The sequence below is a fragment of the Nicotiana sylvestris genome, chromosome 8, assembly GCF_000393655.2.
Source record: "Nicotiana sylvestris chromosome 8, ASM39365v2, whole genome shotgun sequence".
NCBI classification, from domain to species: domain Eukaryota; kingdom Viridiplantae; phylum Streptophyta; class Magnoliopsida; order Solanales; family Solanaceae; genus Nicotiana; species Nicotiana sylvestris.
In genome coordinates, this window is record NC_091064.1 from 7388592 (window position 1) to 7413720 (window position 25129).

The 25129-nt window shown below is 33.7% G+C and overlaps 2 protein-coding genes across 4 annotated transcripts; one reads left to right on the plus strand and one right to left on the minus strand.

The window, feature by feature from the left end:
• Positions 1–5062: 5062 nt before the first annotated feature.
• Positions 5063–6691, plus strand: LOC104218886 (fasciclin-like arabinogalactan protein 1). Its single transcript, XM_009769481.2, has one exon. It carries the CDS (start codon positions 5185–5187, stop codon positions 6433–6435), a length of 1251 nt encoding a protein of 416 aa, XP_009767783.1. The 5' UTR covers positions 5063–5184; the 3' UTR covers positions 6436–6691.
• A 2615-nt stretch (positions 6692–9306) lies between these two features.
• LOC104218885 (nudix hydrolase 2-like) lies at positions 9307–14238 on the minus strand. Of its 3 annotated transcripts, none has more exons than XM_009769477.2 (9): positions 13979–14238; positions 12668–12920; positions 12074–12139; positions 11500–11637; positions 10802–10879; positions 10667–10717; positions 10532–10566; positions 10131–10239; positions 9307–9735 (listed from the first exon to the last, which is right to left on the minus strand). In XM_009769477.2, exons 2-9 carry the CDS (start codon positions 12824–12826, stop codon positions 9526–9528), a joined length of 846 nt encoding a protein of 281 aa, XP_009767779.1. In that variant the 5' UTR covers positions 12827–12920; positions 13979–14238; the 3' UTR covers positions 9307–9525. The 3 variants fall into 3 exon arrangements, with proteins under 3 accessions (XP_009767779.1, XP_009767780.1, XP_009767777.1); XM_009769478.2 differs by having other exon boundaries at positions 12668–12889; positions 13979–14205; XM_009769475.2 differs by having other exon boundaries at positions 12668–12907; positions 13979–14205.
• Positions 14239–25129: the final 10891 nt, after the last annotated feature.

Genomic DNA, 25129 nt, shown 5'->3' on the forward strand with positions numbered 1-25129 from the left:
CTCAACAATCTTTCGACTTCCAAGTTTCACTATCACAAAAATGTCCTTAATTTTTATTTTTATTTATTTCATTAGGGCTTAATTATAAATTTTGTCAAATTATGATAAAGAATGTTTTGATAGATGTATGGTTACTAGTACATGCTAATTTTGTTGATTTTTTTTTTGTGGACTCTAATTGGCTGAAATTTTGTAGATCTATAGAAAATAATGGTCACTAGAGCATTTCCGAAGACCTACAAATTTCAGGTCAATCGAAATCCGTCAAATTTATTTTTTACAAAATCATCATGTGCTAATACAAACGAAAAGGTTCTACAAAATTAGCATGTAACACACGAAAAAAGAGGATAATCACAAATTCGTGTTGCATGACCCCAAATCGCCATAAAATGAACTCGAAAATAATGGCGAAGAAATGAGTATTGATCACTAGGTCATTTCTTGTGGAGCTACAAAATTTCAAGCCAATAGGAGTCCATTAAAAAAATTCTATTGAATAATATTAGTACACACACAAAAATAGATAAAATCACAAATTCGTATTGCATGACCTCAAAATGCCATAAAATAAATCTGAAATGCCAAAAAGCAATGTTAGCTAGGGCGAATTTCTCATTTTTGACATTTAAGAACCATAAAATAGGTATTCAACACGATTCCTAGATTTTCGTGTGCTATAATCCACGCTTCCTGCATGAATTCGGGTGACGGGCTCTAAATCGCCAAAAATTTTGCGGGACCATGAAAAAATGATATAATGAACAATAGTCATCGCTTCGCCATGACAATTCCTCGTTTTTGGTATTTTAGAACCATAAAACAAAGATTCAATACGATTCCCAGATTTTCGTGTCTTATAGTCTACGCCCTCTACATGAATTCGGTAGACCGACTCCAAATCGCCTAAAATTTTGCGGGACCATTAAAAATGACCTAATGAATAATAATCATCGCTTCACCGTGATTGTTCCTCGTTTTTGGCATACCAGGGCCATAAAATTGGAATTTAGCATGATTCTAAATTTTCGTGTGCTATAGTTCACACCATCTGCATGAATTCAGGTGACCGACTCCGAATCGACTAAAATTTTGCGTGACCATAAAAATGACCTAATGATCAATATTCATCGCTTCGCCATGACCGTTCCTCATCTTCTGGCATTTAGGGCCGTAAAACAAGAATTCAACATGATTCTAGATTTTTGTTTGCTATAGTCCATGTCATCAACATCAATTCAGGCAACCCGCTCCGAATCGCCTAAAATTTTATGGGACCATAAAAAAGACGTAATGAACAATAATCATAACTTCGCCATGACCCAAATAATAAAAATAATTATTAATTCTTATTTCATGACCCAAAAATATTTAGGCCCATTGGAGCCCTTCAATCAAATTCAAGAAAAATCATCGTATATATAAATACACGAAATTAGTATTACTCACGAGCCCCATCCCATAAATCCACCAAATTTTAAGCCAATTAGAATCCCTCAACCAAATTTAGAAAAATCATCATGTATATAAATCACGAAAAAATTGAAACAATCAATAATTCATGTTTTATGATCCTGAAACACCAAAGAATGATGTTAGTCATAGTGAGTATTGCTCACAAGGCCATATCCTATTGATCTACTAATTTTTAGGCCAATCGAAACCAAATTCACGAAAATCATCATGTATATAAACACACGAAAAAATTAAAATAATCATTAATTTCTGTTTCATGACCCTGAAACGCTAAAAAATACATTAGTCATGGTGAGTATTGTTTACAAGGTCGTATCCCATCGGTCCATAAATTTTGAAGCCAATTAGAGTAATCAACCAAATTCAGAAAAATTATCATGTATATATAAACACACGAAAAATTAAAAATAAGCATCAGTTCCTGTTTCATGACCACCGAATTGCTAAAAAATAAAGTTAGTCATGGATAATATTGCTCATAAGGCCGTTTTCCGTGGATTCACCAATTTTTAGGTCAATCGGAGTCCGTCAACCAAATTTAGGAAAATCATCATGCATGTAAACACGCGAAGGAAAGAAAATAATCATTTATTCCTTTTTCATAACCTAGAAATGCTAAAAAAATAATGTTAGTTATGGCGAAATAATAAGTATTAGTCACTTAGCTATTTTTGATGGATCCACCAAATTTCAAGTTAATCTGAGTTTGTCAAAATTGGTGCATAAAACTTGTTTCCCAGTGATCAAAGATGAGTTCTGAACCACTTATACGCTCTTCCCTTTCGTTATATATATATATATATTAAGGATATGGGAAAGGGTCAAAAATACCCCTAGCACATTGAAAATGACTTAAATTGGCCCTCCTTTCAGCTATTGAGCCACAATTAGCCTTAACGTTAATTTTTGAATTAAAAATACCCCTCCTTTTAACATAATTTTGAGATGGCATATTTGGGTCCTTTAATTAAATAGGCAGCTCTAATTTATTGGTCCATTTAAGTATTAGACCAGATCCATAAATAATCTGAGCCATCCGTGTTAACCCAAAATAACTATAAATCATTTCAGTTCAGCAATTATGGAGTCGATTTTACCAAGCTAAAACTCATTACAGTTCAGCAATTTCACCACTACACTTGGGTCAGTATTTAATTTCGCTCTCTAACAATCAGTGTTTATTTAGCACCCAATTGATTTTTTGACTTTATTAGTTATTTGGATTGGGTATTGTTCTAATTGATTGAAAATATCAAAAGAGTTCAAAATTTAAATTTGAAGTGATTTGAGTTGAATTTTAAAAAAGACGCAAAAAAGAAGACGAAGTTAGTTTTTTTGTATAATTATGTATAATCTTGTTCAAAACCAGTCCAAATCTCTATTAAATGATTTCAAATTTTATATACAACCTCCTTATACTATTTCTAACAAGTCTAAATAATGTCCACTCCAAATTTCTCACAAAATCAAATTCGAAATTTAAACCCACATATTTAAGCTTGTTAAAAATTTAATTTTCACCATCCAAATGGATTTGGTTTGTTGAACTATTATTTGAGTCACAATTACTGATTCGAAAATTAACTTAAAAGCTTGAGCAATCTTTTTTAAAAATTAAATAGTAATTTCTAGAACCTATTGAAGTTGGATGTTGAATCCTAACCTATTATTTTTGGGCTAGTTAGTTGTAAATTAAAATATGTGCTATAAAATTGAAAAGCAGGGGCTCAATTGTTCTTATGTGAAATTTCCCTATTTTTAATCCGTAAAATTAACGTTAGGGCAATTGTGGCCCAATAGATAGAAGGAGGATAAATTTAAACCATTTTTAATACGTGACGAATATTTTTGGCCCTTTTCCGTTTAGGATATATAAATCAACAAATTCAAGTGTAAAATCTTATAATTTCTTCCAATCCTCGATAGTCCGAATAAAATACGATATGAGTATACGCGTAGTTAATTTTTTCTTTAACCATCTAATATTCCAAAGATGTTAATGCGACTAAGTTAAATCCAGCCTTACACGTTTTAAATGTACACACCGCACTAATCAATCAGTACATTGAACAATACTCGGCGGAATCAAAATTTTAACTTTATAGGTTCCGAGTTTTAGAACAACAATTTCAAATACTTATAATTACGTTTTAATATTTATATATATTTAATAAATTTTTTAACACAAATAATATGACCGAACCCGTAGCTCGACTTCTGCCTGCCGTTACTGCTAATTTGTAGTGGACCCCGTCGGTGGACGCATCACTTGCTTCACTGTCTTGTACACCTGGCTACATAATACCATCACATGCCAGCTGGATTTTTCGGGTCCCAACTTTTTAATTTCTGTCCCACATTTGCCATAAGGGAAGTCATTCCATCACCGTGCTTTTATTTCATGTGATCAATTATTCAAATTGCCCCTCGTATTTTTCTGATATTGCTAATTCACCCTCTACCGCTCCCTTTGTTTAATTGGAATGGTCCACTGGCCTTAATTTAAAGTAAAAAATACCACATTGGTACATTCAATGCCGACATCACTATTAAGAAAAAACTCTCTGGGTTAGAAATTATTGTTGTCCGATACTCTAGTCGTTATTTACTCTTTATGTATTCATGGCATCTAATAATTTATACCTAACAAAGTCCAAGAAAATCTTTTCAAGAGCCAATAATTTCGTTCGTATCGAAAATAATTTCTCTGCCCTTATAAAAGAGGTGTAATATCTGCACCACATTATCTTAAGTATGTTATTGCTCTTGTAGACTACATTTTCGTTCTTAAGTAATTTTCCTGTTATATAAGATGATTGGGAAAGGGTAGGATCACCGGAAGTAAAATTCACACTCATTGTGTGAAAGTTTTTTCACTTATATTAATAAACTATATTTATATCTCTCGGGTACAACCTTTTCCCAAATCATACGTGAATGCGAGATATTTCGTATATCGAGCAGACATTTTTATTGAACTACTCCCTTCGGTCCATAATAAGTGATCAATTTATTTTTAATACGCTCATTAAGAAAATATTAAATTCTATGCAAAAATATCTAGTATAACTAAACTACCCTTAATTAAATATTTAATGTGAGGAGTAAGAAATTTTTTTAGGAATATGTACATGAGGGTAATTTTGTAAAAATAAATTAAATTCTTTTTTGATTATATAAATGGACGCTTATTTTGGATCAAAATAAAAAAATAAATTGGTCACGTAAACTGGAGTGAGTATAAGGCTTTCTATAGATTACAAATTCAAATTTCATAAAAAATGCGTACTTTCGTGCAACTTATAGATGATTTTGTTTCTTCTTATTAGTATGTAGTTATGTACTGTTAGAAAATGTTAATTTTTAATTTAATTTTCTTATACCTAGAATGCATTAGTATGATTAATCTAGATTCGCTTAGTGTCAAGGGGCATTTTAGATGAATCATTTCAAATCTATTAATAAAAGAAAACTTAAATCTACCAAAATCAAACCAACAGGAAAAAACAAAAATCAGACAGTAATACCCCACTTTAATGTGTAACTACTCTCTGTAAATTAAAAACTTCATCTTTTACTCTGTCCTCAACTCCTTACTTCACACTTAAGATCTACTTTACCTCAAACTCCATCTTCCTTTATTATACACACCACTCCTATTCTCTCTCTCTCTCACACACACACACAGTATTCTCTCTCTAAACAATAATGCAGCTCCGGTCAGCCGCCGCCGTGGCTGCGGTAGTTCTTTCAGTAGCTCTTTTGCTTTTACCTAATACAACTGAAGCTCACAACATCACAAAGATTCTAGCAAAATACCCACAATTTTCAACTTTCAACCATTACTTAACTGAAACCCATCTCGCCGCCGAGATTAACAACCGTGAAACCATCACCGTCTGCGCCGTCGACAATGCCGGCATGGCGGAGCTACTCTCCAAACACCTCTCAATCTACACTATAAAAAACGTCATTTCACTTCATGTCCTTTTAGATTACTTCGGTGCTAAGAAACTCCACCAAATCACTAACGGTACTGCTTTAGCCGCCACTATGTTCCAAGCCACCGGTTCAGCTCCCGGTTCGACCGGGTTCGTTAACATCACAGATCTCAAAGGCGGTAAAGTCGCATTCGGCCCGGCTGAAAACCACGGTAATCTTCCGGCGACATTTGTCAAAGCCGTCGAAGAAATTCCGTACAATATTTCCGTTATTCAGATCAGTACAATGTTGCCGTCGGCTGCAGCGGAAGCTCCAACACCAGAACCGAGTCAAATGAATATTACTTCATTAATGTCGGCTCATGGATGTAAAGTATTTGCTGAAACTTTATTATCTTCACCAGCTGAAAAGACATTTGACGACAATGTTGACGGCGGATTAACTGTATTTTGCCCTGGAGATGATGCAATGAAGAATTTTGCTCCGAAATTTAAGAAATTGACGGCGGAAGGGAAGCAATCTTTGCTTGAGTATCACGGAGTTCCAGTTTATCAATCTATGGATAGCTTGAAATCGAACAATGGCGTAATGAACACGTTAGCTACTGACGGATCTAAGAAGTACGACTTCGTCGTGCAAAATGACGGTAACGTTGTGACATTGAAGACGAAGATCGTGACGGCGAAGATTACCGGAACTCTAATTGATGAACAGCCGTTGGCTATTTTTACTATTAATAAGGTTTTGATGCCTAAGGAGTTGTTTAAGAATGCACCTGCGGATACTCCGGCGCCGGCACCGGCACCGGAAGCTGATGCACCGTCGCCTAAAGGATCTAAGAAGAAGAAACACAAGGCGGCCCCGGCGGCTGATACTCCGGCGGATTCACCGGCGGATGGTCCTAGTGACGACGTTGCGGATTCGACGGCGGATGATAACGGCACGTTTAGTTACAGTGTCGGTGGACCAGTGGTTGCCGGCGTTTTGAGTATGTGGTTTTTCTTTGTATTGCTGTAAGCATTTATTTTGTTAGATTTTTCTGTTTTATTATTTCTTTTTTGAAGATTAAAGAGGCTATTACTGTCATAAGTAATTAAGTATTGCAAATTTGGCCGTAATTTGTACTTTGTATTAGGTTTAGGATGGCTGGTTGGTTTTGTGAGTGTCTTTATTTTTTTCCTTTTCTTTTAAAACTTTCTTTTTATTGTTGCTTATTTTGGTTTTTGTTGTTTTTTATTATATTTGTTTATTAATTTATGAGTGGGATTTTTTATATTGGGTTGTGAGTTGTGATCCATAAATCATGTCAGACTTGTTACATGTTTCAGCTGCCATTTTTGTCGTCCATTTTAAATTTCCATTTTTTAGTCTAATGATTAGGTATGTGAATTTACTGTTAAAATAGCACGGGCTAGCCAGTTTTTGGACTGGTCATTTAAAAATAGCTAATATTTGCAAAGTCAATGAAAAATAACCATTATTTTGTTGCAACAGGGACTGGTCCAGCATAATATACGGGAGATTAGAGCACCTATGTATGAACTTCCAACATATTATACTGGACCAGAATATTATACAGGAACTCCAGTTTATTATGCTGGAGTTCCTGTATACTTATGCTGGAACTCCATTATAATATGCTGGAGTTCCAGTATACTTATGTTGGAACTCCAGTATATTATGTTGGAGTATTTTTTGGATTTTGAATAGTGTTTTCGTTTAGATTTATCTTATATGAAAAGTGGCTAAATTTCGATTACTTTTGAAACTGTGGCTATTTTTGAATGACTACTTGTAAATCTAACTATTTTTGAATTTCTCCCGAATTTACTCGTTTGATTAATTGGGTGATTTGCAAGAATAACCTTGGAAGTAGGTGATTTTAATTTTTTACCCCGCTTGACCTATGGACAGAACATCAAATTTAACAAGTTATCTCTCGCTTGCTTCATTTTTTATTTTTTACCTTAAAGATTTTCCCATGGAGCAAGCGATGGTGAAAAAATCAAGACCATTCATTTCCAGGATCATTAAGTGTAGTTTTCTGCGATCAATTTGAATTAGAGCCAGATTGGCCAATTGTGACGTAAAGACGTTCCTATCGAGAAGTCTTTTTATCGCAAGATTGAAATCCGAAACGTTTGATTAAAGAATAGTGAAGGGATCTCAATCAGTACTCACTAATTTGATTAATTCGAATTTGTGTCGGTCGATCCACTATGAACTAAAATGGGGAGAAATTTAAAAATAGCCAGATTTACAACTGGTCATTCAAAAATAGTTCAGTTTCAAAAGTAATCGAAATTTAGCCACTTTTCATGTAAAGATAAATCTGAGCGAAAACACTGTTCAAAACCCGGAAAATACGCCTGTATATTATACGGGAGTTCAAGTTGGAGTTCCAGCATAAGTACACTAGAACTCCAGCATAATATACTGGAGTTATAGCAAGTATAAATGTCCAGTATAATATACTGTAGTTTGGAGCACCGGTGCTCCAGTCTCCCGTATATTATACAGGAGTTAGCAAAGTATACCGGTCCAGCATAATATGCTGGAGTTCGTACACAGATGCACCGAACTCCTGTATATTATGCGGGACCGGTCTCTGTTGCAGCAAAATAGTGGCTATTTTTCATTGACTTCGTAAACGGTGACTATTTTTGAATGACCAATCCGAAAACTGACTATAAAATGCTATGTTAACACCAAAATGCGTCCCATTGAGCATGTTTTGTATTATCATTACTCGAACTCAAAAAAATTGATAAAGGTATTACACCTTGTTCCATTAATCCAAAAGGTAAAAAAATTGTCTTCTATTTTTGGCTATGTAGTGGACAACTGGAGTGATAGATAGCTTAGGCACCGTTGCCTATGACTTTGACAACTAACAAATTTCAGTGGTCCAATTTTGAAAATTGTGGTGATTCCTCACTGCCCTTTGAATGAGACAACCAGTACTTGGTTTTTATGCTCGCCTCAAAATAGCTTTATCTATCTCACCAGTCTCTCTCCATAGAGTCGCGGCTTATTTAATCGCCAATGAGACGTTAAGAAACAACTTACTTTCATCCAATAAAGGAGCCATTAACTTTCTCCGTCATATAGTGGGCGTTTGGATATAAGAATTGTAAAATTTTAAAAAAAAGTGAAAAAAAAAGTTTAAGTAAAAATAATATTTGAAACTTAGAGTTATGTTTGGACATGAATAAAAAAAATTAAAATAGTTTTTTGAAATTTTTCAAATTTTCGAAAATTCTGAAATGCAACTTCAAATGAAATTTGAAATTTTCATGAACAAACACTGATTCCGAAAAAAAGTAAAAAAAATTCGAAAACAAATGAAAAATTTCTTATGGCGAAACGGGCTCATAGTATTTGAATTGATATGGAGTTTGAAAAGGATACGTGACGTCCATCCATTTTAAGCTGGAACTTCGTTTATGGCAAGGGCAAATGCGAAACGATTTGTTAAATGTAAGAGTATGAATGGAGCAAAACGAAAGGCATATTAAAGTTGAGCAATTCCAAAGAGTTCATGGGCAAATATGGACCTTTTCGGGCTTTTCCCCTTTGTAATAGTATTTGTGTAACTGAGAACAAGAGCGTAAAGCTCCTTCTTCTGATTAGTAGTAAATCTATCTCTCGCTGTCTCTCATGTGCAAGCTAAAAGGTATCTGCAGATTCGTTATTTTGTTGTTGGTAGAGGACAAGGCGAATGGTATTTGGGGGATTGGACAAGACATGATCTTCGTTTTGATGAAGTGAAGAACAAGGTTGTCTTGCACTTACTATGTTTCTCCATTTATAAAAAGGACTAGAGATTCTCTATATTTTCTACTGGCATCAAAATCTCTAATAGGACTATAAGATTACTAGAAAATATAGGACTTAAAGTAGCATGTATTCCCGACTAACTGGTATCGTCCATATAGATCTTTTTCTTCCATTGTGCAACGTGCAGATAATATGACACAAAGATAAGTTGGAAATACAGATTATTACTGCATATAGGAAATCAAAACAAATACTATGAAAAAATATTAACTTATGAATTAGATCAAAATAGTTACAGAAGAATTCAAGTACCAGTATAACCTTCCTTCAGAGATGAATTGCAGAGCTTTCCTGGTCCAGACCATCCTTATTGAAATACAGGAAACTCGTACTACCATCGAAAAATGATGTTATCGGCACAGGAGTAAAGCCCGGGTAATCCCTTTCTGCCTTCACCAAGCATAAATCTTTGGTGTACTTGAAAATGCCATGTTTCTGAACAAAAGGTTGAGCGGCATACTCTTCAAGCGGCATCCACTGCAAGACAGTAGTACCGTGTTAAGAGAGTACTGGTGTTTTTAAAAGCGAAAGCGCCAAAAAACAACAAGGTCCATGGGATTTGAAGCAAAAAGCTCGAAGTGAAGCAACACATACTTCTTTGAAATGAGGCTCAAAATTTATGGAAAATCAAATAGTACCAAAGATATGTCAATTTAGTACTATAATGACTAATTGCAGTATTCACTATACAATATGCGATATTAGTCCAACTCCTCAAAGTTGAGAGTCAAAGTACCGACTGCTTCACTTTGCACTCATCGTTTCACCCATGAAGCAATAACCTCTTGCCTTGCATCGTTTCATCACTTGAAGCGATGAAGTGATGGCTTTTAATAACACTGGTGAATATTGTTAAATTGAACTTGACAAACCTGTGCTGCCTCAATTTCTAAATCTTGCTTTTGAATGTCAAATGATAAAGGGTGCATCATGCAAATGAAGAATAAGTCTGACTTGCCAAACAACGCCTTGTGTGTTTGCCTGTTGATAAGAAATGTTATTGCTGCAGAAATGCAGACAGTGAGCAAAATTTTCTAGGTTTTGAATATGAGAAGATTTACACAGCAGTACTCCAGTCGTTCAAAATGCTACTTCCCATTTAAATAACTTTTCCTCCTTTGTCAACTGTTCAATATAATCAGCAAGAAATTCCAAAAGACATATCGGGGAAACTAATCTTTTATCTAATATAGGCAAAACGTCTACTTCATTTCGAATGGAATGTCCTCCTTCATACTATGCTAATCAAATTAACATGGCACGAGTTCCCTACCTAAATGCAAGCACTTCAAGAAATTGAGTATCAATCTGCAATAAATGAAACACAGCAAATATCAGAGAAGCAATACCATCAAATGTACAGCAGGAAAATAACACATTATGTAGCTTTCAAAAGACAATAACTTACTCCTGTTTCTTCTTTTACTTCCCTTATTGCACCTTCAAATATATCCTCACCCTGCAGAATAAAAGCTCAACATACAGTTTAGAGGGCATACAACTAACTTTTGCTGCTGAATTTAGCTCCAGCTAATGTGCATACCTCCTCAACAATGCCAGTAGGGATCTTCCATACTGCAGTTCCCTTTAATCTGCCGCTATTTTCTTGGACAACAAGCAACTAAAAGCAAAAGATTTCCCAAACTTAGACTGGAAAGTTGGGAATCCTGTAAATAGTCAGAACCAAGATGCTCAAGCATAGTGGTCTGAGACAAAAGAAATATTTCTAATGATGAAAATATGTTTCCTTCATTGCAAACTTAATGTGCAATCAAACTATTTACACACAAAGGTCTCTAATACATCAGTAAATCCACCAGTATGTAGCAAGTGACAAGTAAAAAAATTTGTGTTTTCCACACATTAAAAAGTGAAATTGCATCAGAAGGGCCAGTTGTTAGCGGAGACTGCAAATTTCAGTAGAATGACTTGAAGTGTACAAAAGCTTTTTTCATAGGCGTGATATGAAAATAAGCCCCGGCTCCATCATGACAGATAGAGTCTAGTTAATTGGTTAAAATCAACCATTAATCATCATGAAAAGCCAATTGAAGCAGTGAGTCCATGCTATATATACCACTTTAAAGTAACAGAAGTGTAATCATTCAATCAGGGAATAAGATACAAAGGAAAGCAGAACAATCACAGATGAACACATTATTCTTCCCTTTACATGGATACAAAACCAGAACAGTAGCAAATAATTACATATAATGAGAGTAGCTCTGAAGTCTGAGTTACCTCTCTTTTCTCATTTAAGACTATAGCGCCAATACCCACACGGTGTGAGGCATTTGCTGGGATGGTATTCTCAGTTTCAGGAATCCAATACACAAGCATCAGGTAATGAGGTTCTGCATGATGATACCAAAACCCTTCCTGTGGTCAATGTCACACATTTGGATCAATTTCATCGCAAAGCCATTGATATCTTTTTCTCAACCTAAAGTATGATATGAAGTAATTAAGAACCTGAGTTTGTTAAACAATGTTGTTAAGTAGTTTCTCATAGTAGATTCTATTGAAAAAGTTATGTTCAGAGTCAAGGGCGATTCTCTAATTTCAACTTCCAAGTTCAAGCAACATCTTAAACAACAACATGATATATCACAATGCCATAAATCAATGGTTTTGGCATTATTAGCAATTTTTTTTGTCTGAAAAAATAAAAATTGACATGGTACAGATTTTAAGCCTCTAGTTAGAGTAGCAAGTCTAGGACACGTTTACGTGTGCAAAATGGAATCGAAAGAACCTCCTTACGTCAATGTCAACACTATCCTATTCAAGTTCCAAAAAAGTATAGAGAAATTACCTTAACTGCAGTTTCAACCAAATTTACAAGTTCAATTGGCACTTTAATCCAAACACCCTTCTTTCCCTGCAAAATATATAATGTCAAACTAGAAGAAAAGAACTGAGAGACGAAATAGTAGTCCGCTACCTTAAACACTGTATTTACACAGCTATTCTTGCTACGCAGCTCACTTTATGCGACACTGTAAGAGGTTATAATATCATGCAAGTCGAAGACTGTCGAACAGCCATAAAAGAAGCCAGGCACCTAGTTCTTATGGAAACTGCTATAGTCTTGTCAGCAAAACAGGAAAACTATTGAGTCAATTATAGGCCTTATTAAGTTTGCACCGCCATTGCTGTCAACAGAAGCTTCTCATTTTATACAATCAACCACAAACACAATGGTGACTGAACTTCGAACAATACGAAATGCCAGTAAGTAAGGGGAAACATGTGGCATAACACATACATCAACGAATAATGGACAACGAAAAAATTTGGTTTTTTTTATTTCTCAAGCATAATTCAGTGGGAAGCTAAAAAAAGGTGGACAGTCAACATCAAGATAATGCTCATCTTTACTCAAAACTGAGCATTAAAGGCAGCATACCTGCAACTTCCACTTGGATAATGAAGCTTTAAGCATGTTTTGGAAGACAGTGGTGTCCATAGGCTCCTTCAATTCCACTATAACTCCACCATGGTCATCATTTACCGCAGAAAGCAACTGATCCTTCTTGACACCATTTTGAAACACGAGTTTCTCCATAGGATCTCAACTTAGTCCAAATTTGTGCAGTAGAATCTTCTACTTGCACAACGGAAAACAGAACTGCTGGATTACAAGAACCTATCAGAAAAATCTTAAAACCTCAGTTGTGATCTGGTCAGAAATTCGGGGAAGTATGGGTCCCCTCTACCTTACTCCTACTAAAATACCTAACTTTTTGTCACATTAGATTCTTGATCCTATCCACACATAAATGTTTGATCTTATTAAAATCATGATGCTTTTCAGGCAGAATAAAAGAATTCAGAAAGAGAAAAAGCAGAAGTTCACTAGAAGAACCCAACTGTTTGATAAGAACTGTTACAAATTGCACCCAATTGGTGCAGCCTAGTGGTCAAGGAAGTAAGAAGAGAACTATGAGGTCTCATGTTCAAACTTCAACGGATGCAAAAAATTACTAATGTATGTGATTCTTTTCTATCTGCCCAAGTCTAGTGGGCAGAGTTACCAGTGCTTTTGTCTGTAGCAGACACCTAGCGATCGCGCAAGTTGACTCCGACACCAGTTATTTAATAAAAAATGTTCCAAATCATTTAGGCATGAAAATGATTGTATTCATCACAGAAATACACTTGTAAAACAAACTAAACTAGTTTTCCATGGTAAAAGCGAGAAAAACAAATTCTGCTTATGTGAAAAGCATACTCCAGTCCATAAGAAAATGAAGCAAAGATATAATTTACGGAGTAAATTGATATTTGATACAGATAATTTACATAGATAGTTCACTCCAACTAATTTGAGATTATGACATAGTTGATTTGACGAACCGAAAACAACAAAATAACAATCAATTGCACCTCAATTCCAAACAAGTTGGGATTGACTACATGGATTCTCACTTAATATGTTTCTCCCTAAAACTCATCTGGCATTAAGATTAAAGAACTCTTGATAGTAGATCAAATGAAACTATTTGACTGGATACGGAATTTAAGAAAAGAGTGAATATTTTTGAACTTGCGATATAAAATGAGTCACATATATTCTATGCGGGCATAAAGGTAAATTATTTCCAAATAAGCAAAAAAGTCATTCTGTTTTTGGACGGACCGAAAAGTAAATAGGTTAATGAGTATAAAAAATACATACGAAACAGTACAAGAAGTTGTTAATAATGTTGGTACTCACTGTAAGTTTCTTCAGCTCGGCCAGCAGAAAAAAGTGAATATTAGGATCTGAAAAAGGGCAGAGATTCTCCCGAATTCTGCAACAGAAATTTTTGCTGCAGCGATGAATTGAATATGAAGGGAAATAAATAGGCGGGGATTGGGGTGAGGGGAACTGTAGCCGCTAAAAAAACTACACTGCGTCGTAGGTGTAATGATGGGAATAAGACAACCAGTTAGTTGGTTTGCCTTATTTGAGTTCCCTTTTCCCCATTACAAAAGCCGCCACCGTGGTTGGCTTTAGTGGTGGGAAATTATTTTTATTTCACCGAAGGAATAATAATATAAAGAAATATATAATTTTAGTCCCTCGTCAAAATAATAGCCGATAATATATATATATATATATATATATATATATATATATATATATATATATATATTATACTTTTTAGTTAGCGAATGTGATTAATTTCGATCGACCGACCAATTATATATTTTACCCAATAATTTAGGCGGTCCAATTAAAGTGTGATGAATGAAATTATTTTTAGCTTTAATAACAGATTTCGAGTTCGTGCTATGAGAATGGAATAACCCCCGAGGATAGAGCTCATTTCTCCCTTTAATAGGTCCTACATAGCCAGTATTTGAATTTTCGAACTAGTGAGTTCTAAATACTTATAAATCATACCAAAATTCACCAAAGAAATAATTTAGTCGGTCTGATTGTGGATGTGATAAGATGAATATAAATTTTTCATCTTTAATAAGAGGTTTTGAATTTGAATGGAATAACTTAGTCGGTCTGATCGCGAGCGTGATAAGATGAATGTAAATTTTTCACCTTTAATAAAAGTTATGAGAATGAAATAATCCTGAATGGAGATAATTTTTTCATTTAATGAGCTTGAATTGTGGAACAAGTGAGCTGTAAATACATATAATTATACCGAAAAATATTCACTTCAGAATTTAAAATCAAATTACATATACATCACATTTAAACCAACTATGCCGTTCAAAATTTTGAAATTATTAAGCAATAAAAAAAAAAACCCCGGTCAGGGACAGATCTAAAATTTTTAGTACATGAGTGCACTATCAAAAAAAGAGAAAAAAATCTACTAAGTGGGAATTGATTTATATTTCTCTTGATAAATAACTCAACCTTCAAACAAGTACAACATTTATCCGCATAGATGTTAACCATTAATATTATACCAATTTTATAAAATATGCACGTAAAAATATCTAATTTTACGGAAGATCGTGAGTTCACGTATCCCATAATCTCTCATACAAATTCGCCCTTGAGCTTAATGCATAAAACATCTCGTATAAGGTCCAGAAAAGGGCAAAGTGCAAATAGCAATATATATATAAACATTGCATGATGTAAAGAGAAACAATATCAAGAGAATTAAATTGTGATAATAAGTTAATTATCATTTGTCTTAATTGATTTATAAATAGGTAAATGCCAAAGCTTAAATCCACTCAAAAGACTTGTTCCTCACTTGAATCCATCACACATTGACATTGAGACCTTGATAGCGAGCATTAAGCTCCAAGCAAAGTCGCACGGTTCACACCCCAAGAGGTTCGTTGTAACTTGTATTAAGAAAGTGGATATTTTGAGGACTGTGGTTTCTAGTTTTTTCCTTCCCATATTTGTCGGGCAAGTAATTACTTGATCAGCATAATATTTGTCGGGCAAATAATTACTTAATCATCATATAATTAGGTGTAATTGGAGAATTATAATTACACTCTCCAATTCTCAAAAAGGAGGTGAGAATTGGTGGTAATTACATTGTATAATTACAAGGTTACTTTTTAATTTATTCCATTTTATTTTTATTTAATTTATTTTTTATTATTTTATTTATCACTTTTTATTTTCATTATTTTATTTTTACTTTTTTATTTCTTTTTAGATTTTAAATATATTTTTTTGTACATTATTTATCTTTTATTTCTCTACCTTTACTTCTTGCGATTCCATGTAATTGCTCATATATTTTATTTTATTTTCTTCATTTAGCATAAATGCATTTATTATTCTAATTTTTAAAACTACACCTCCTAATATTAGAAATAATGAGTCATTAATAAATTTGGCATATAATGAGTGAAAATTTCGTTGTTGAATAAGATTTGAACTTATTATATTTCCTTATCTTAAGTTGTATTGAAATTTATTTTTATTATATATGTTGGAATTTGACATATGTATAAGTTTTTTTGTTTGGAGGGGGGGGGGGTGGTTTGAAATTGTGCTATATTTATGGTTCCAATTTACTTGTTTTGGTAGTATTGGTTTGTTATTTCACATCACATGTTGTTTAATTTTTTTTTAGTTAGAATTGGTAGATTAGTTTTGTCAAACATTTGCATAATGTTATGGCAATATATTTATAAATATTAATTTATTTTATTAAACATATATTTCACGATGTTCTTATAAAATATATATTTTTAGTTTTTATAATTAAATAAATAAAATATTATTAATTTGAAATATATATAAATTATTTTTACAATATTAGTTATGAATATATGATTACTAATTAGCGTACATTCAAGAAAAAATATGCATCTTAAATATCAAATCTAATATCATTTATACTTATAAAAAATTATTTATAGGCATATATTTATTATTTTTAACTTTTAAGTTTTGATAATTCATTTAAAATTTAATCTAACCGTGTAATTATACTTGTGCAACCAAACAACATGCTTGTAATTACAGTGTAATTACGTAGTGACAAACAAACAAGTCGTCATAATTATTAGACTGTATAATTACTAGGCTGCGTAATTACTACCCTAGTAATTACACCAATTCCATTTATCGGGTGGCTTTCCAAACAACCCCTTAATTATGGAGTTTGGAATTTAATGACGTGATTAAGATTCTATTTGGCCATGCTTGTAGGAGGCCAAAAGTACTTTTTTGCCAAAAAAATACTTTTGGAAAATTTAAGGTGTTTGGCTAAAATGAAAAAATACTTTTGAGCAGCAGCAGAAGCAGTTTTTCTGCTTTTAGGGAGAAGCTACAAAATACAAATTCTAGCTTCTTCCAAAAAGCAGAAGCAAAAGCAGTAAATTAATTTATTCAAGACAAAAATAACCTTACAGTAAATTTATATTTTTCAAATTATGCCTCATTAATTTAAGATTTTTCTTTTCCTTTTCCTTTTTATTTCTACTATATATTTCTTCTCTTTTTTATTTTAATCATATGTTTATTCTCTTTCTCCTATTCCTAAGAGTAGATTTTAAATTTATATCGAATGATGTATTTTGACATATTTAAATTATCATATAAACAATAAGTAATACCAAGCACTCAATGTTATTGCTTTGGAATAACTATATTTTATATTGATTGAAATTTTTAATTTTTATTTTTATTTTACGTTTTATGTTTTAATTGAATTATTTTATAATAAATATTTAAATTTATTATTCTTTTCTAAATAATACTAACCGCAAATTGAACATTTAATGTCCTTTTTCATAATTTGATACTTAAAAGTATTTTTTAAAAAGATTGGTCAAACACAATATGCTTGCAAAAAGTACTACTCAATGAATTGGTCAAACACAAACTGCTATTTTGCAAAAGTATTTTTTTTTAAAACGCTTTTGAAAAAATACTTTTCAATATAAGTAGTTTTTGACAGCTTGGCCAAATGGACTCTAATTTTGATTTCATTGTGTATGATTTAAGAGGAAATAGTCTCTATTAAAAAAAAAATTAATATCCATGACTCAAATTCGTTAATTAATGGTAAAGAGATCTTATTCTTCAGAATGTGGTTGTTTTCTGTTAAAAAAAATTATCGAGTCTACTCCACCCAAAGTCGTGTTACTAGTCTACACAAACATCATTATGATTGTTGAAAAAATCCTTTTTATTATTTATTATAGAGAAAATACATAAAATATTCATTAAATTGTTCGGAAAAATTATTTATACACTTAAACTTTACGGACGATCTTTTACCCCCTCATTCTTGATCGAAGTGTATTAATTATCCCCCTTAGAGGTGGGTTGGCAGAGAGCATGTTTACACTTTCTTGAAAGAGCGTGGCTGGTAAAAAAAAAGTAAAAAATGAATTAGCTTTAACAAATATCATTTTCTTAATCTTTTCGTTTTATTTTTTGTTCTTTTTTCTTCTCTGCTCTTTCACTTTCTTCCTTTTCTTCGTCCCTGCAGTTAAAATGACCTGACTTATGAACTAACAAGGCACAACAAAAATCATCTCTATCATTTTTTTTTCCAAACAGACCTTTTGTTGTTCTGGATTTATTTGGAATTCACTTTTAAGTATTGAGTTGATGAAAAAAAGCAAGAGTAGCAATAAAAAACGGGTACGCCAGTTAAATGGTGAAAGCTACAAAATTCTATTGTTAATGCAACCACTATATCCGACAGCATCTTTGATGCTAAGTTAATTAGAAGTCTTTGACAGAAAAAAAAAAAAGGAAGAGAGAAAACGGGAAGGAAAAGGGAAAAAAAGTAAAGTAATGGGGTATGCCGGAAAAAAAAAATTCGCTAAAAGACTGTCAGCAAATAAAATTCCGATGAAATAGTCTCACATAAAATCATTTACGAAGATTAAAATTTAAGATATAGAAAGAAAAAATCAAGTGGATCTTGATTTGAGATTTGACCATGGATGAATGTAAGAGGATATGTGGAATGATGGGGCGGTTGGGTAACTAATTTGACATTCAAGTTTAATAATTTTAATATCTTTATGTAATAAGCTATATTAGAGAAAAGAAAGTCAAGAAATAAAGTTTTCTTGGACAGTTTGAGCTTTGATGTTTCATGGCGGAATATGGGTGTTGATGGGTACTATAGAAAACGGAGGAAAGTGATGGATAAACTCGAAAAATTTCAAAAGAAAAAAAAGGAAAAACCAGAATTTTTTTTAGATGGCATTTATGTGGTTCTGACGTGACCGGGGCGTGTGTAACACTTTCTTGTACAAAAGTGGTTCTTTAATTTTAGATAGATAATTAATACACTTTGATCAAGAATGAGGGGGTAAAAAGTCGCCCGTAAAATTTAGGTGTGTAACTGATTTTTCCGGATAAATTTAATGAGCACTTTATGCATTTTCTCTTTATTATAATAGGAACAACTAGCGTTTTGAAAAGCTAATATAATCTCTGCATCTAGGAACAATTAGCGTTTTGAAAATAGAAGTTCACCCGGATCGTGAGGATTTTGGGAGAAATTAAAAAATAGTGAGATTTATAAGTGATCATTCAAATATAGCTGCATTTTCAAAAGAATTTGAAATTTAGTCACTTTTCATGTAAAGTAAATTTGAACGAAAACGCTGTTCAAAATCCGAAAAAATACTCCAGTATAATATACCGGTCCAACATGATATACTGAAACTTTTCGCGTGTTGGAGTTACAGCATAATATGCTAGAAGTTCATATACACGTGCACCGATCTCCAGTATATTATGCTGGAACTTTTCGTGTTGCAGCAAAATAGTGGCTATTTTTCAATGACTTTATAAACGCTGGCTATTTTTGAATGACCAGTCTGAAAATTGGCTATCTTGTGCTATTTTTACGAGGATTCCCGATGATTGATAAATCAAGTCTCAGGGCCCATTTGGCAAAAAAAAAATTACTCCCTCTGTTCCAGTCTATGAGAATATATTTTTTTTTTGGTCCGTTCAAAAAAGAATGACCCCTTTCTAAATACGGTAATAATTTATCTTAAACTTATAATTCTACCCTTAATGAGAAGCTTGTATAACTACATAAATACTCTGGGCACTTTTTTGGCTTGTTTAGGATCACAAATTTCAAAAGTCTTCATTTTTTCTTAAAATTTCGTGTTCAGTCAAACAGGTTCACATAAATTGGAACGGAGGAAGTACTTTTTTTGGAATTTTTTTCTTCTTTTTTTTGGAATATTTATTTGGCCATGAAAATTTCAAATTTTAGCCGAAGTTGAATTTCGAAACGTTTCCAGAAATATGAAAAACACCCAAAAATTCTTTTTTAATTATTTTCACTTCAAATCACTCACAAAATTCAAAAATAACTTCATATTGTATTTATGTCCAAACACAATTCTAATATTCAAATAGCATTTTCACGTATTTCACAATTCTTATGTCCAAACACCCACTTAGTTGCCGAGGAGAAAATTGGAAAATCTCCTAAACTAATATTTACGTTCAAATACTACAATTTCCTTTGTCAAAGTCATTTTTAGGCAAACAAATCCGCCAGCGATCTTATATGACCAGAAAGGAATGGACGAAATTTTTTATTCTGTGTCTCATCCAATTGACACTAGTTGTATGAGGCATTTTTTTTTGTCTCACAGTTTTGTAGACCCGGATTTTTATGAGTCCAGAAGTGTAAGATTGGAGTCCACAAATTTGTGAGACAAAAAGGCGCCTCACACAACTAATGTCAGTTGTATGAAATACAAAATAAAACTACGAATGAGCATATTCTGTTTGAATTCTAAGTATGACAACAAGACTGAGGATGAGTCTAATATAATATGACGCCTTTCACAAAGTTAAATCAAATGTTACTTCACTCTAAGCGGTCGTTTGGTAGGATGTATAAGAATAATGCTGAATAGGGTGTATTAGTAATGCTGGTATTAGTTATGCTTGCATTAATTATGTTGGTATTAGTTATGCTGGCATATTTCTTATCCATTGTTTGGTTTGATGTATTAAAGTATTACACAATTTCTAAAAGAGTTGTTTGTTTACAAAAATGCCCTCAAAACTAGTTCACACTGTAACTTTTTAAAAAAAACATATGTTGAGAAATGTTTTTATATGAAAAAATTTAAAAAAATTATTTTATTTGTCTACCTATATTGTAAAATAAAATTAAATATTTATTTATAAAAAAGGAAATATGCTAAGTATTTATTTATTTACTAGGGATATAATTTTATTTCTCACTATTTGGATTATTTTGAACTTGCATTCATATAATAACTAACATATTTTAATCAAGCATAAATTTTGAAGGACAATTTTGTCTTTAACTAAGCTAATACATGCATTAAAACCCATTGCATTGCTAATACCATTGTTTTTTATGCATTAGTTATGCATAGGATACTATCAAATAGGATGTATAACTAATGCTTGCATAACTAATGCATAGATTCAAAATATCTACCAAACAATATATTATTAATATACAAAGCCAATGCATGCATTAGCTTATCTAATGCATGCTACCAAACGACCCCTAATAATGATAAATAGAAGAAGTAGCTAGCTAGTAAGTCAGTCATTTACCGGCCTTATTTCACCTCAGCATGAAATAGCCAAGCTCCCCCAAGTCATCCCATGCGTCATACTTAAAACATTCTTAATTGGCATAATAATAGTATATTTTATGGCACTATATGCCGTAATAATCAATAAGTTACGGGTTTAAGCCGTGGAAGTAGACACTAATACTTGTATTAGGGTAGGCTGTCTATATCACACTTCCTGGAGTACGGTCCTTCCTCGGACATTGAAAGGGAGTTTTGGAGCAACGTTAAAATTGTCTCTGTGTAGCCTAAAGGTCATAGTTTCGATCCGTGAAAGCGGTCACTAATGCATAGGTTAGAGTATGTTGTCTACATCAGACCCTCTGAGATGCGGCCCTTCCCAGAACCTATGTGAATATGGAATGCTTTGTCCACCGAACTACCCTTTTTTATACAGTCAAACCTCTTTATAACAGCCTCGTTTGTTCCGATATTTTTTGGCTGCTATAGTGAGGTGTTGTTATAAAGAACATAAATTATAACATAACATAAAAATCTGTTCCAAAAAAACTTGACTTTTATAGTGAATGATTTTTATATAAAGATGTTGTTATAGAAATGTCTAACTGTACATATTTTATGGCACTAAGGCCTCATTTATTTTTTTTAAGATTAAGACATCTGAATCTGAATACATGTCTGAATATCAAGATGTGTATTAAGATTAAGACATCTGAATCAAAATACATATTGATAGTAGACGATAATTATGTAGTTTAGCTACTATTTACGCTCCAACTTAGCTATACTTTATTGTTATATGAATGTTAAATGACAACAAATGGCTCTAATTATGAACTTTGTGCTTTGTAGGAGCAATTCCTAACTATGAGGACATTAAAGAGTGTTTGGAGTTAATTTGGAGCAAGAAAGGTCAATCGGGGGTGAGTGCGCGCAAAAGAAGAAGCAAAAATATGGAAGACTGACTGAACTCCAAAAGCGCGGGCCAACCGCGGCCGCGCTCAGGCCGCGCTCGTCAGGCAGAAAGGAAGGTATTATGCGCGGTCCAACCGCGGCTGCGCTCGTCCCTCCGAGGAATTTTATTTCAGGGGTAAATTTGTAAGTTCAAGGGCGACCCTCTTTGACCTATAAGAAGCCGAGCTCGCCCAAAAAGAAGGTATCAAGGTTTTTGAAGCGATTTTAAAGGCAAGAACAAGCAAGAAGTAAGACGGAAGATTCGGCATAGAGTTTTTACCTTTCTTCCTCTTGTTTTTATCATTGATGATGAATTATATTGCTATGACTGTGGAAACGATTATGCATAGCTAAACTTCTAACCTAGGGTTTTGAGGGAACCTCTTGGAGGATGAATTTTTTGGTATGTTAACATAGATTTGCCATAATATTTTCTCTGTTTGTTCAACTATATTGTGATTGTTGTTGATTGAAGGACCCTCAATCGACTGTGCCTATTTAGTATGTATTACTCGGGAGAGAGTGCATATTTAGGTAGTTGTTGAACAACATCACTTCTAACGTATATGAGATATCAATACGAAGGGTTTAAAGGTGGGATTAGGGATAACGAAACCTTGAGTGCGATCTAAGTAAACTGTAATTAAGGCCAGGTAGCATAATTCAGGAGAATATGTCTAATATATTATTGTAATTACTCGGGAGAGATTTACGACAGTCAGAGTGCTCATGATCGATAGAGAAGACTTAGGCAAATTTATTACAAACATAGCGGAAAAGATTCCGACAAGAGGGGAAATCAGAACCTTAGACCATTCCCATTCTTGCTTACAAACCGTTTATAGCTAGTTCTTATTGCTGCATTTTTATTACGTAACATTTAGTTAATAAACACCCAATTTGTTATTCAAATATCCTGAAAATTGAATACGTGAATTTTTGTGAGTTCAATAGCTGTGATTGATAAGTTAATTCCCTGTGGGATTCGACTCTGGACTTGTTAATCGGAATATATTTGCAGCGACCGCTTTTTCCTTTTTATAAGGTGTAGTTGGGCGTGATCAAATTTTGGCATCGTTGCCGGGGAATTAACGGTGTTATTAATTGAAGTTAAAAAGAAGTGCAAAAATTCTTACTGTAGTCAATTTTCTTCAATTTAAACTAATAATTTAAATTCTAACGTTTGTAGCCGTGGTTATTACAGGTGCATGCCTAGACACTCCTCAAGAACTGGTGAATTGTTTGAAGCATTATCAGATCCTAAGAAGGTATTCAAGGCATTGAACCATGCAAACAAGAAAGACAAACAACAATAGAACTCAACCGAAAAAATTGAACCAGACATGGAAGACGATAATCTAAACAACAGAGACAACGAGAATGACCCAAATAATAGGAACAACGTAAATGACCCAAACGATCAGGGTATGGTGCCTCTTGTGCTAGAAGCAGCACTATATGATTGGGCGCAACCCACCACTAACAACTTATTAACTGCCATTGTAGTCCCTCAGATATAAGCGAATTCATTCCAGATCACAAATAATATGCTACATTTATTGCAGAACAAGGGACTATTCTCTGGGTCATACGTTGAAGATCCTCAGTAGCATCTGAATAATTTCCTGTCAATCTGTGCCATACAGAGGTAACACAACGTGACACCGAAAGCAATACGTCTGTTGTTATTTCCATTCTCAGTGACTGGGGCAGCTCAGACTTTTCTTAATTAACTCCCCATAAATTCCATCACTAGTTGGGAGGAATTAGTCAAGCAATTTGTGAACAAATTTTACCCATCCAACAAGACTGCTTAGCAAAATTATAAGATATTGAGCTTCAGACAGAAACCAATAGATACGTTACAAAAAATGTGGGGGAGATTCAAGGGTCTACTAGTTACGTATCCACATTGTGGTATTCCGCAGCAGATGTTGGGGCAGAGATTTTACATGGGTTTGGCAGATAGTTTGAAAGTCAATGTTGATGCTTCAGCAGGTGGAGCATTTTTGAGCAAAACATTCAGAGAAAGCAAGATCCTACTTGACAAGATGACACAAAACTCAGGATGGACGACAAGAAATGCTCCAATCACTCATGTGGTTCACTCAGTGGCGTTAGACCTGACTAACTCCATAGCTAAAAATATGGCCACTCTACTGACACAAATGAGCATCCTCACCAAAAAGGTTGATGAATCAGGCTAGAAGCAGCAGATACACATAGTTGATACAACTAATGGGGGGTTTATGTACATCATGCATTAATCAACCATATGTTTGCTCGTGGATAACCAACAATATCAGGAGAACATGAATTATGTGGCCAATTACGGGGACCGAGACCAGGTGTTCAGAATTGGGGTCAGCAGAATCAACAATATAGACCAACTCAGCAGCAGTACAACAACAACAATAACCATGGGGCTATGCGACCACAGGGTCAAATGGTGCCTTACCAAAGGCAACCGGGTTACAACCAGCAAAATCAGCAACAGGTTTATCAACAACCTCTATAATAACAGTCTATGGGACATGAAGATGGGTTTTCTAAACTTGAGAGAATGATGCAACAAGTTATTGGGTCCACTGGAAAACTAACTGACAGTTAGACTCATATGAGTCAGCAATAAAGAATATTGAGATCCAATTAGGACAGATTTCCATGGCCTTAAATAATTGTCCTCATGGGACATTACCTGCAAACACCCAAATCAATCCAAAAGAGTAGGGCCCAAAGCATCTGATGGTAGTGAGTCTCCGAAATGGTAGAGACTTAGATCGGGAGCAAAACATTGCTTGTGAAAGCAGACCGACGAAGATATTGGTGCTAATACCCGTAGAGATAGACAATTCAGCAGGGTTAACTGAGGTGACGATACAACAGGCGCAAGAGAACATCAACAAGGAAG

Coding starts and splice junctions, on each gene's coding strand:
- LOC104218885 (XM_009769477.2), bottom strand. CDS start 12,826: ATGGAGAAACTCGTGTTTCAAAATGGTGTCAAGAAGGATCAGTTGCTT. Junction 10,567..10,666: donor AAGTAAAAGAAGAAACAGGA/GTAAGTTATTGT, acceptor CATTTATTGCAG/ATTGATACTCAATTTCTTGA. Junction 10,240..10,531: donor CTTGAAGTGCTTGCATTTAG/GTAGGGAACTCG, acceptor TCTTATCAACAG/GCAAACACACAAGGCGTTGT.
- LOC104218886 (XM_009769481.2), top strand. CDS start 5,185: ATGCAGCTCCGGTCAGCCGCCGCCGTGGCTGCGGTAGTTCTTTCAGTA.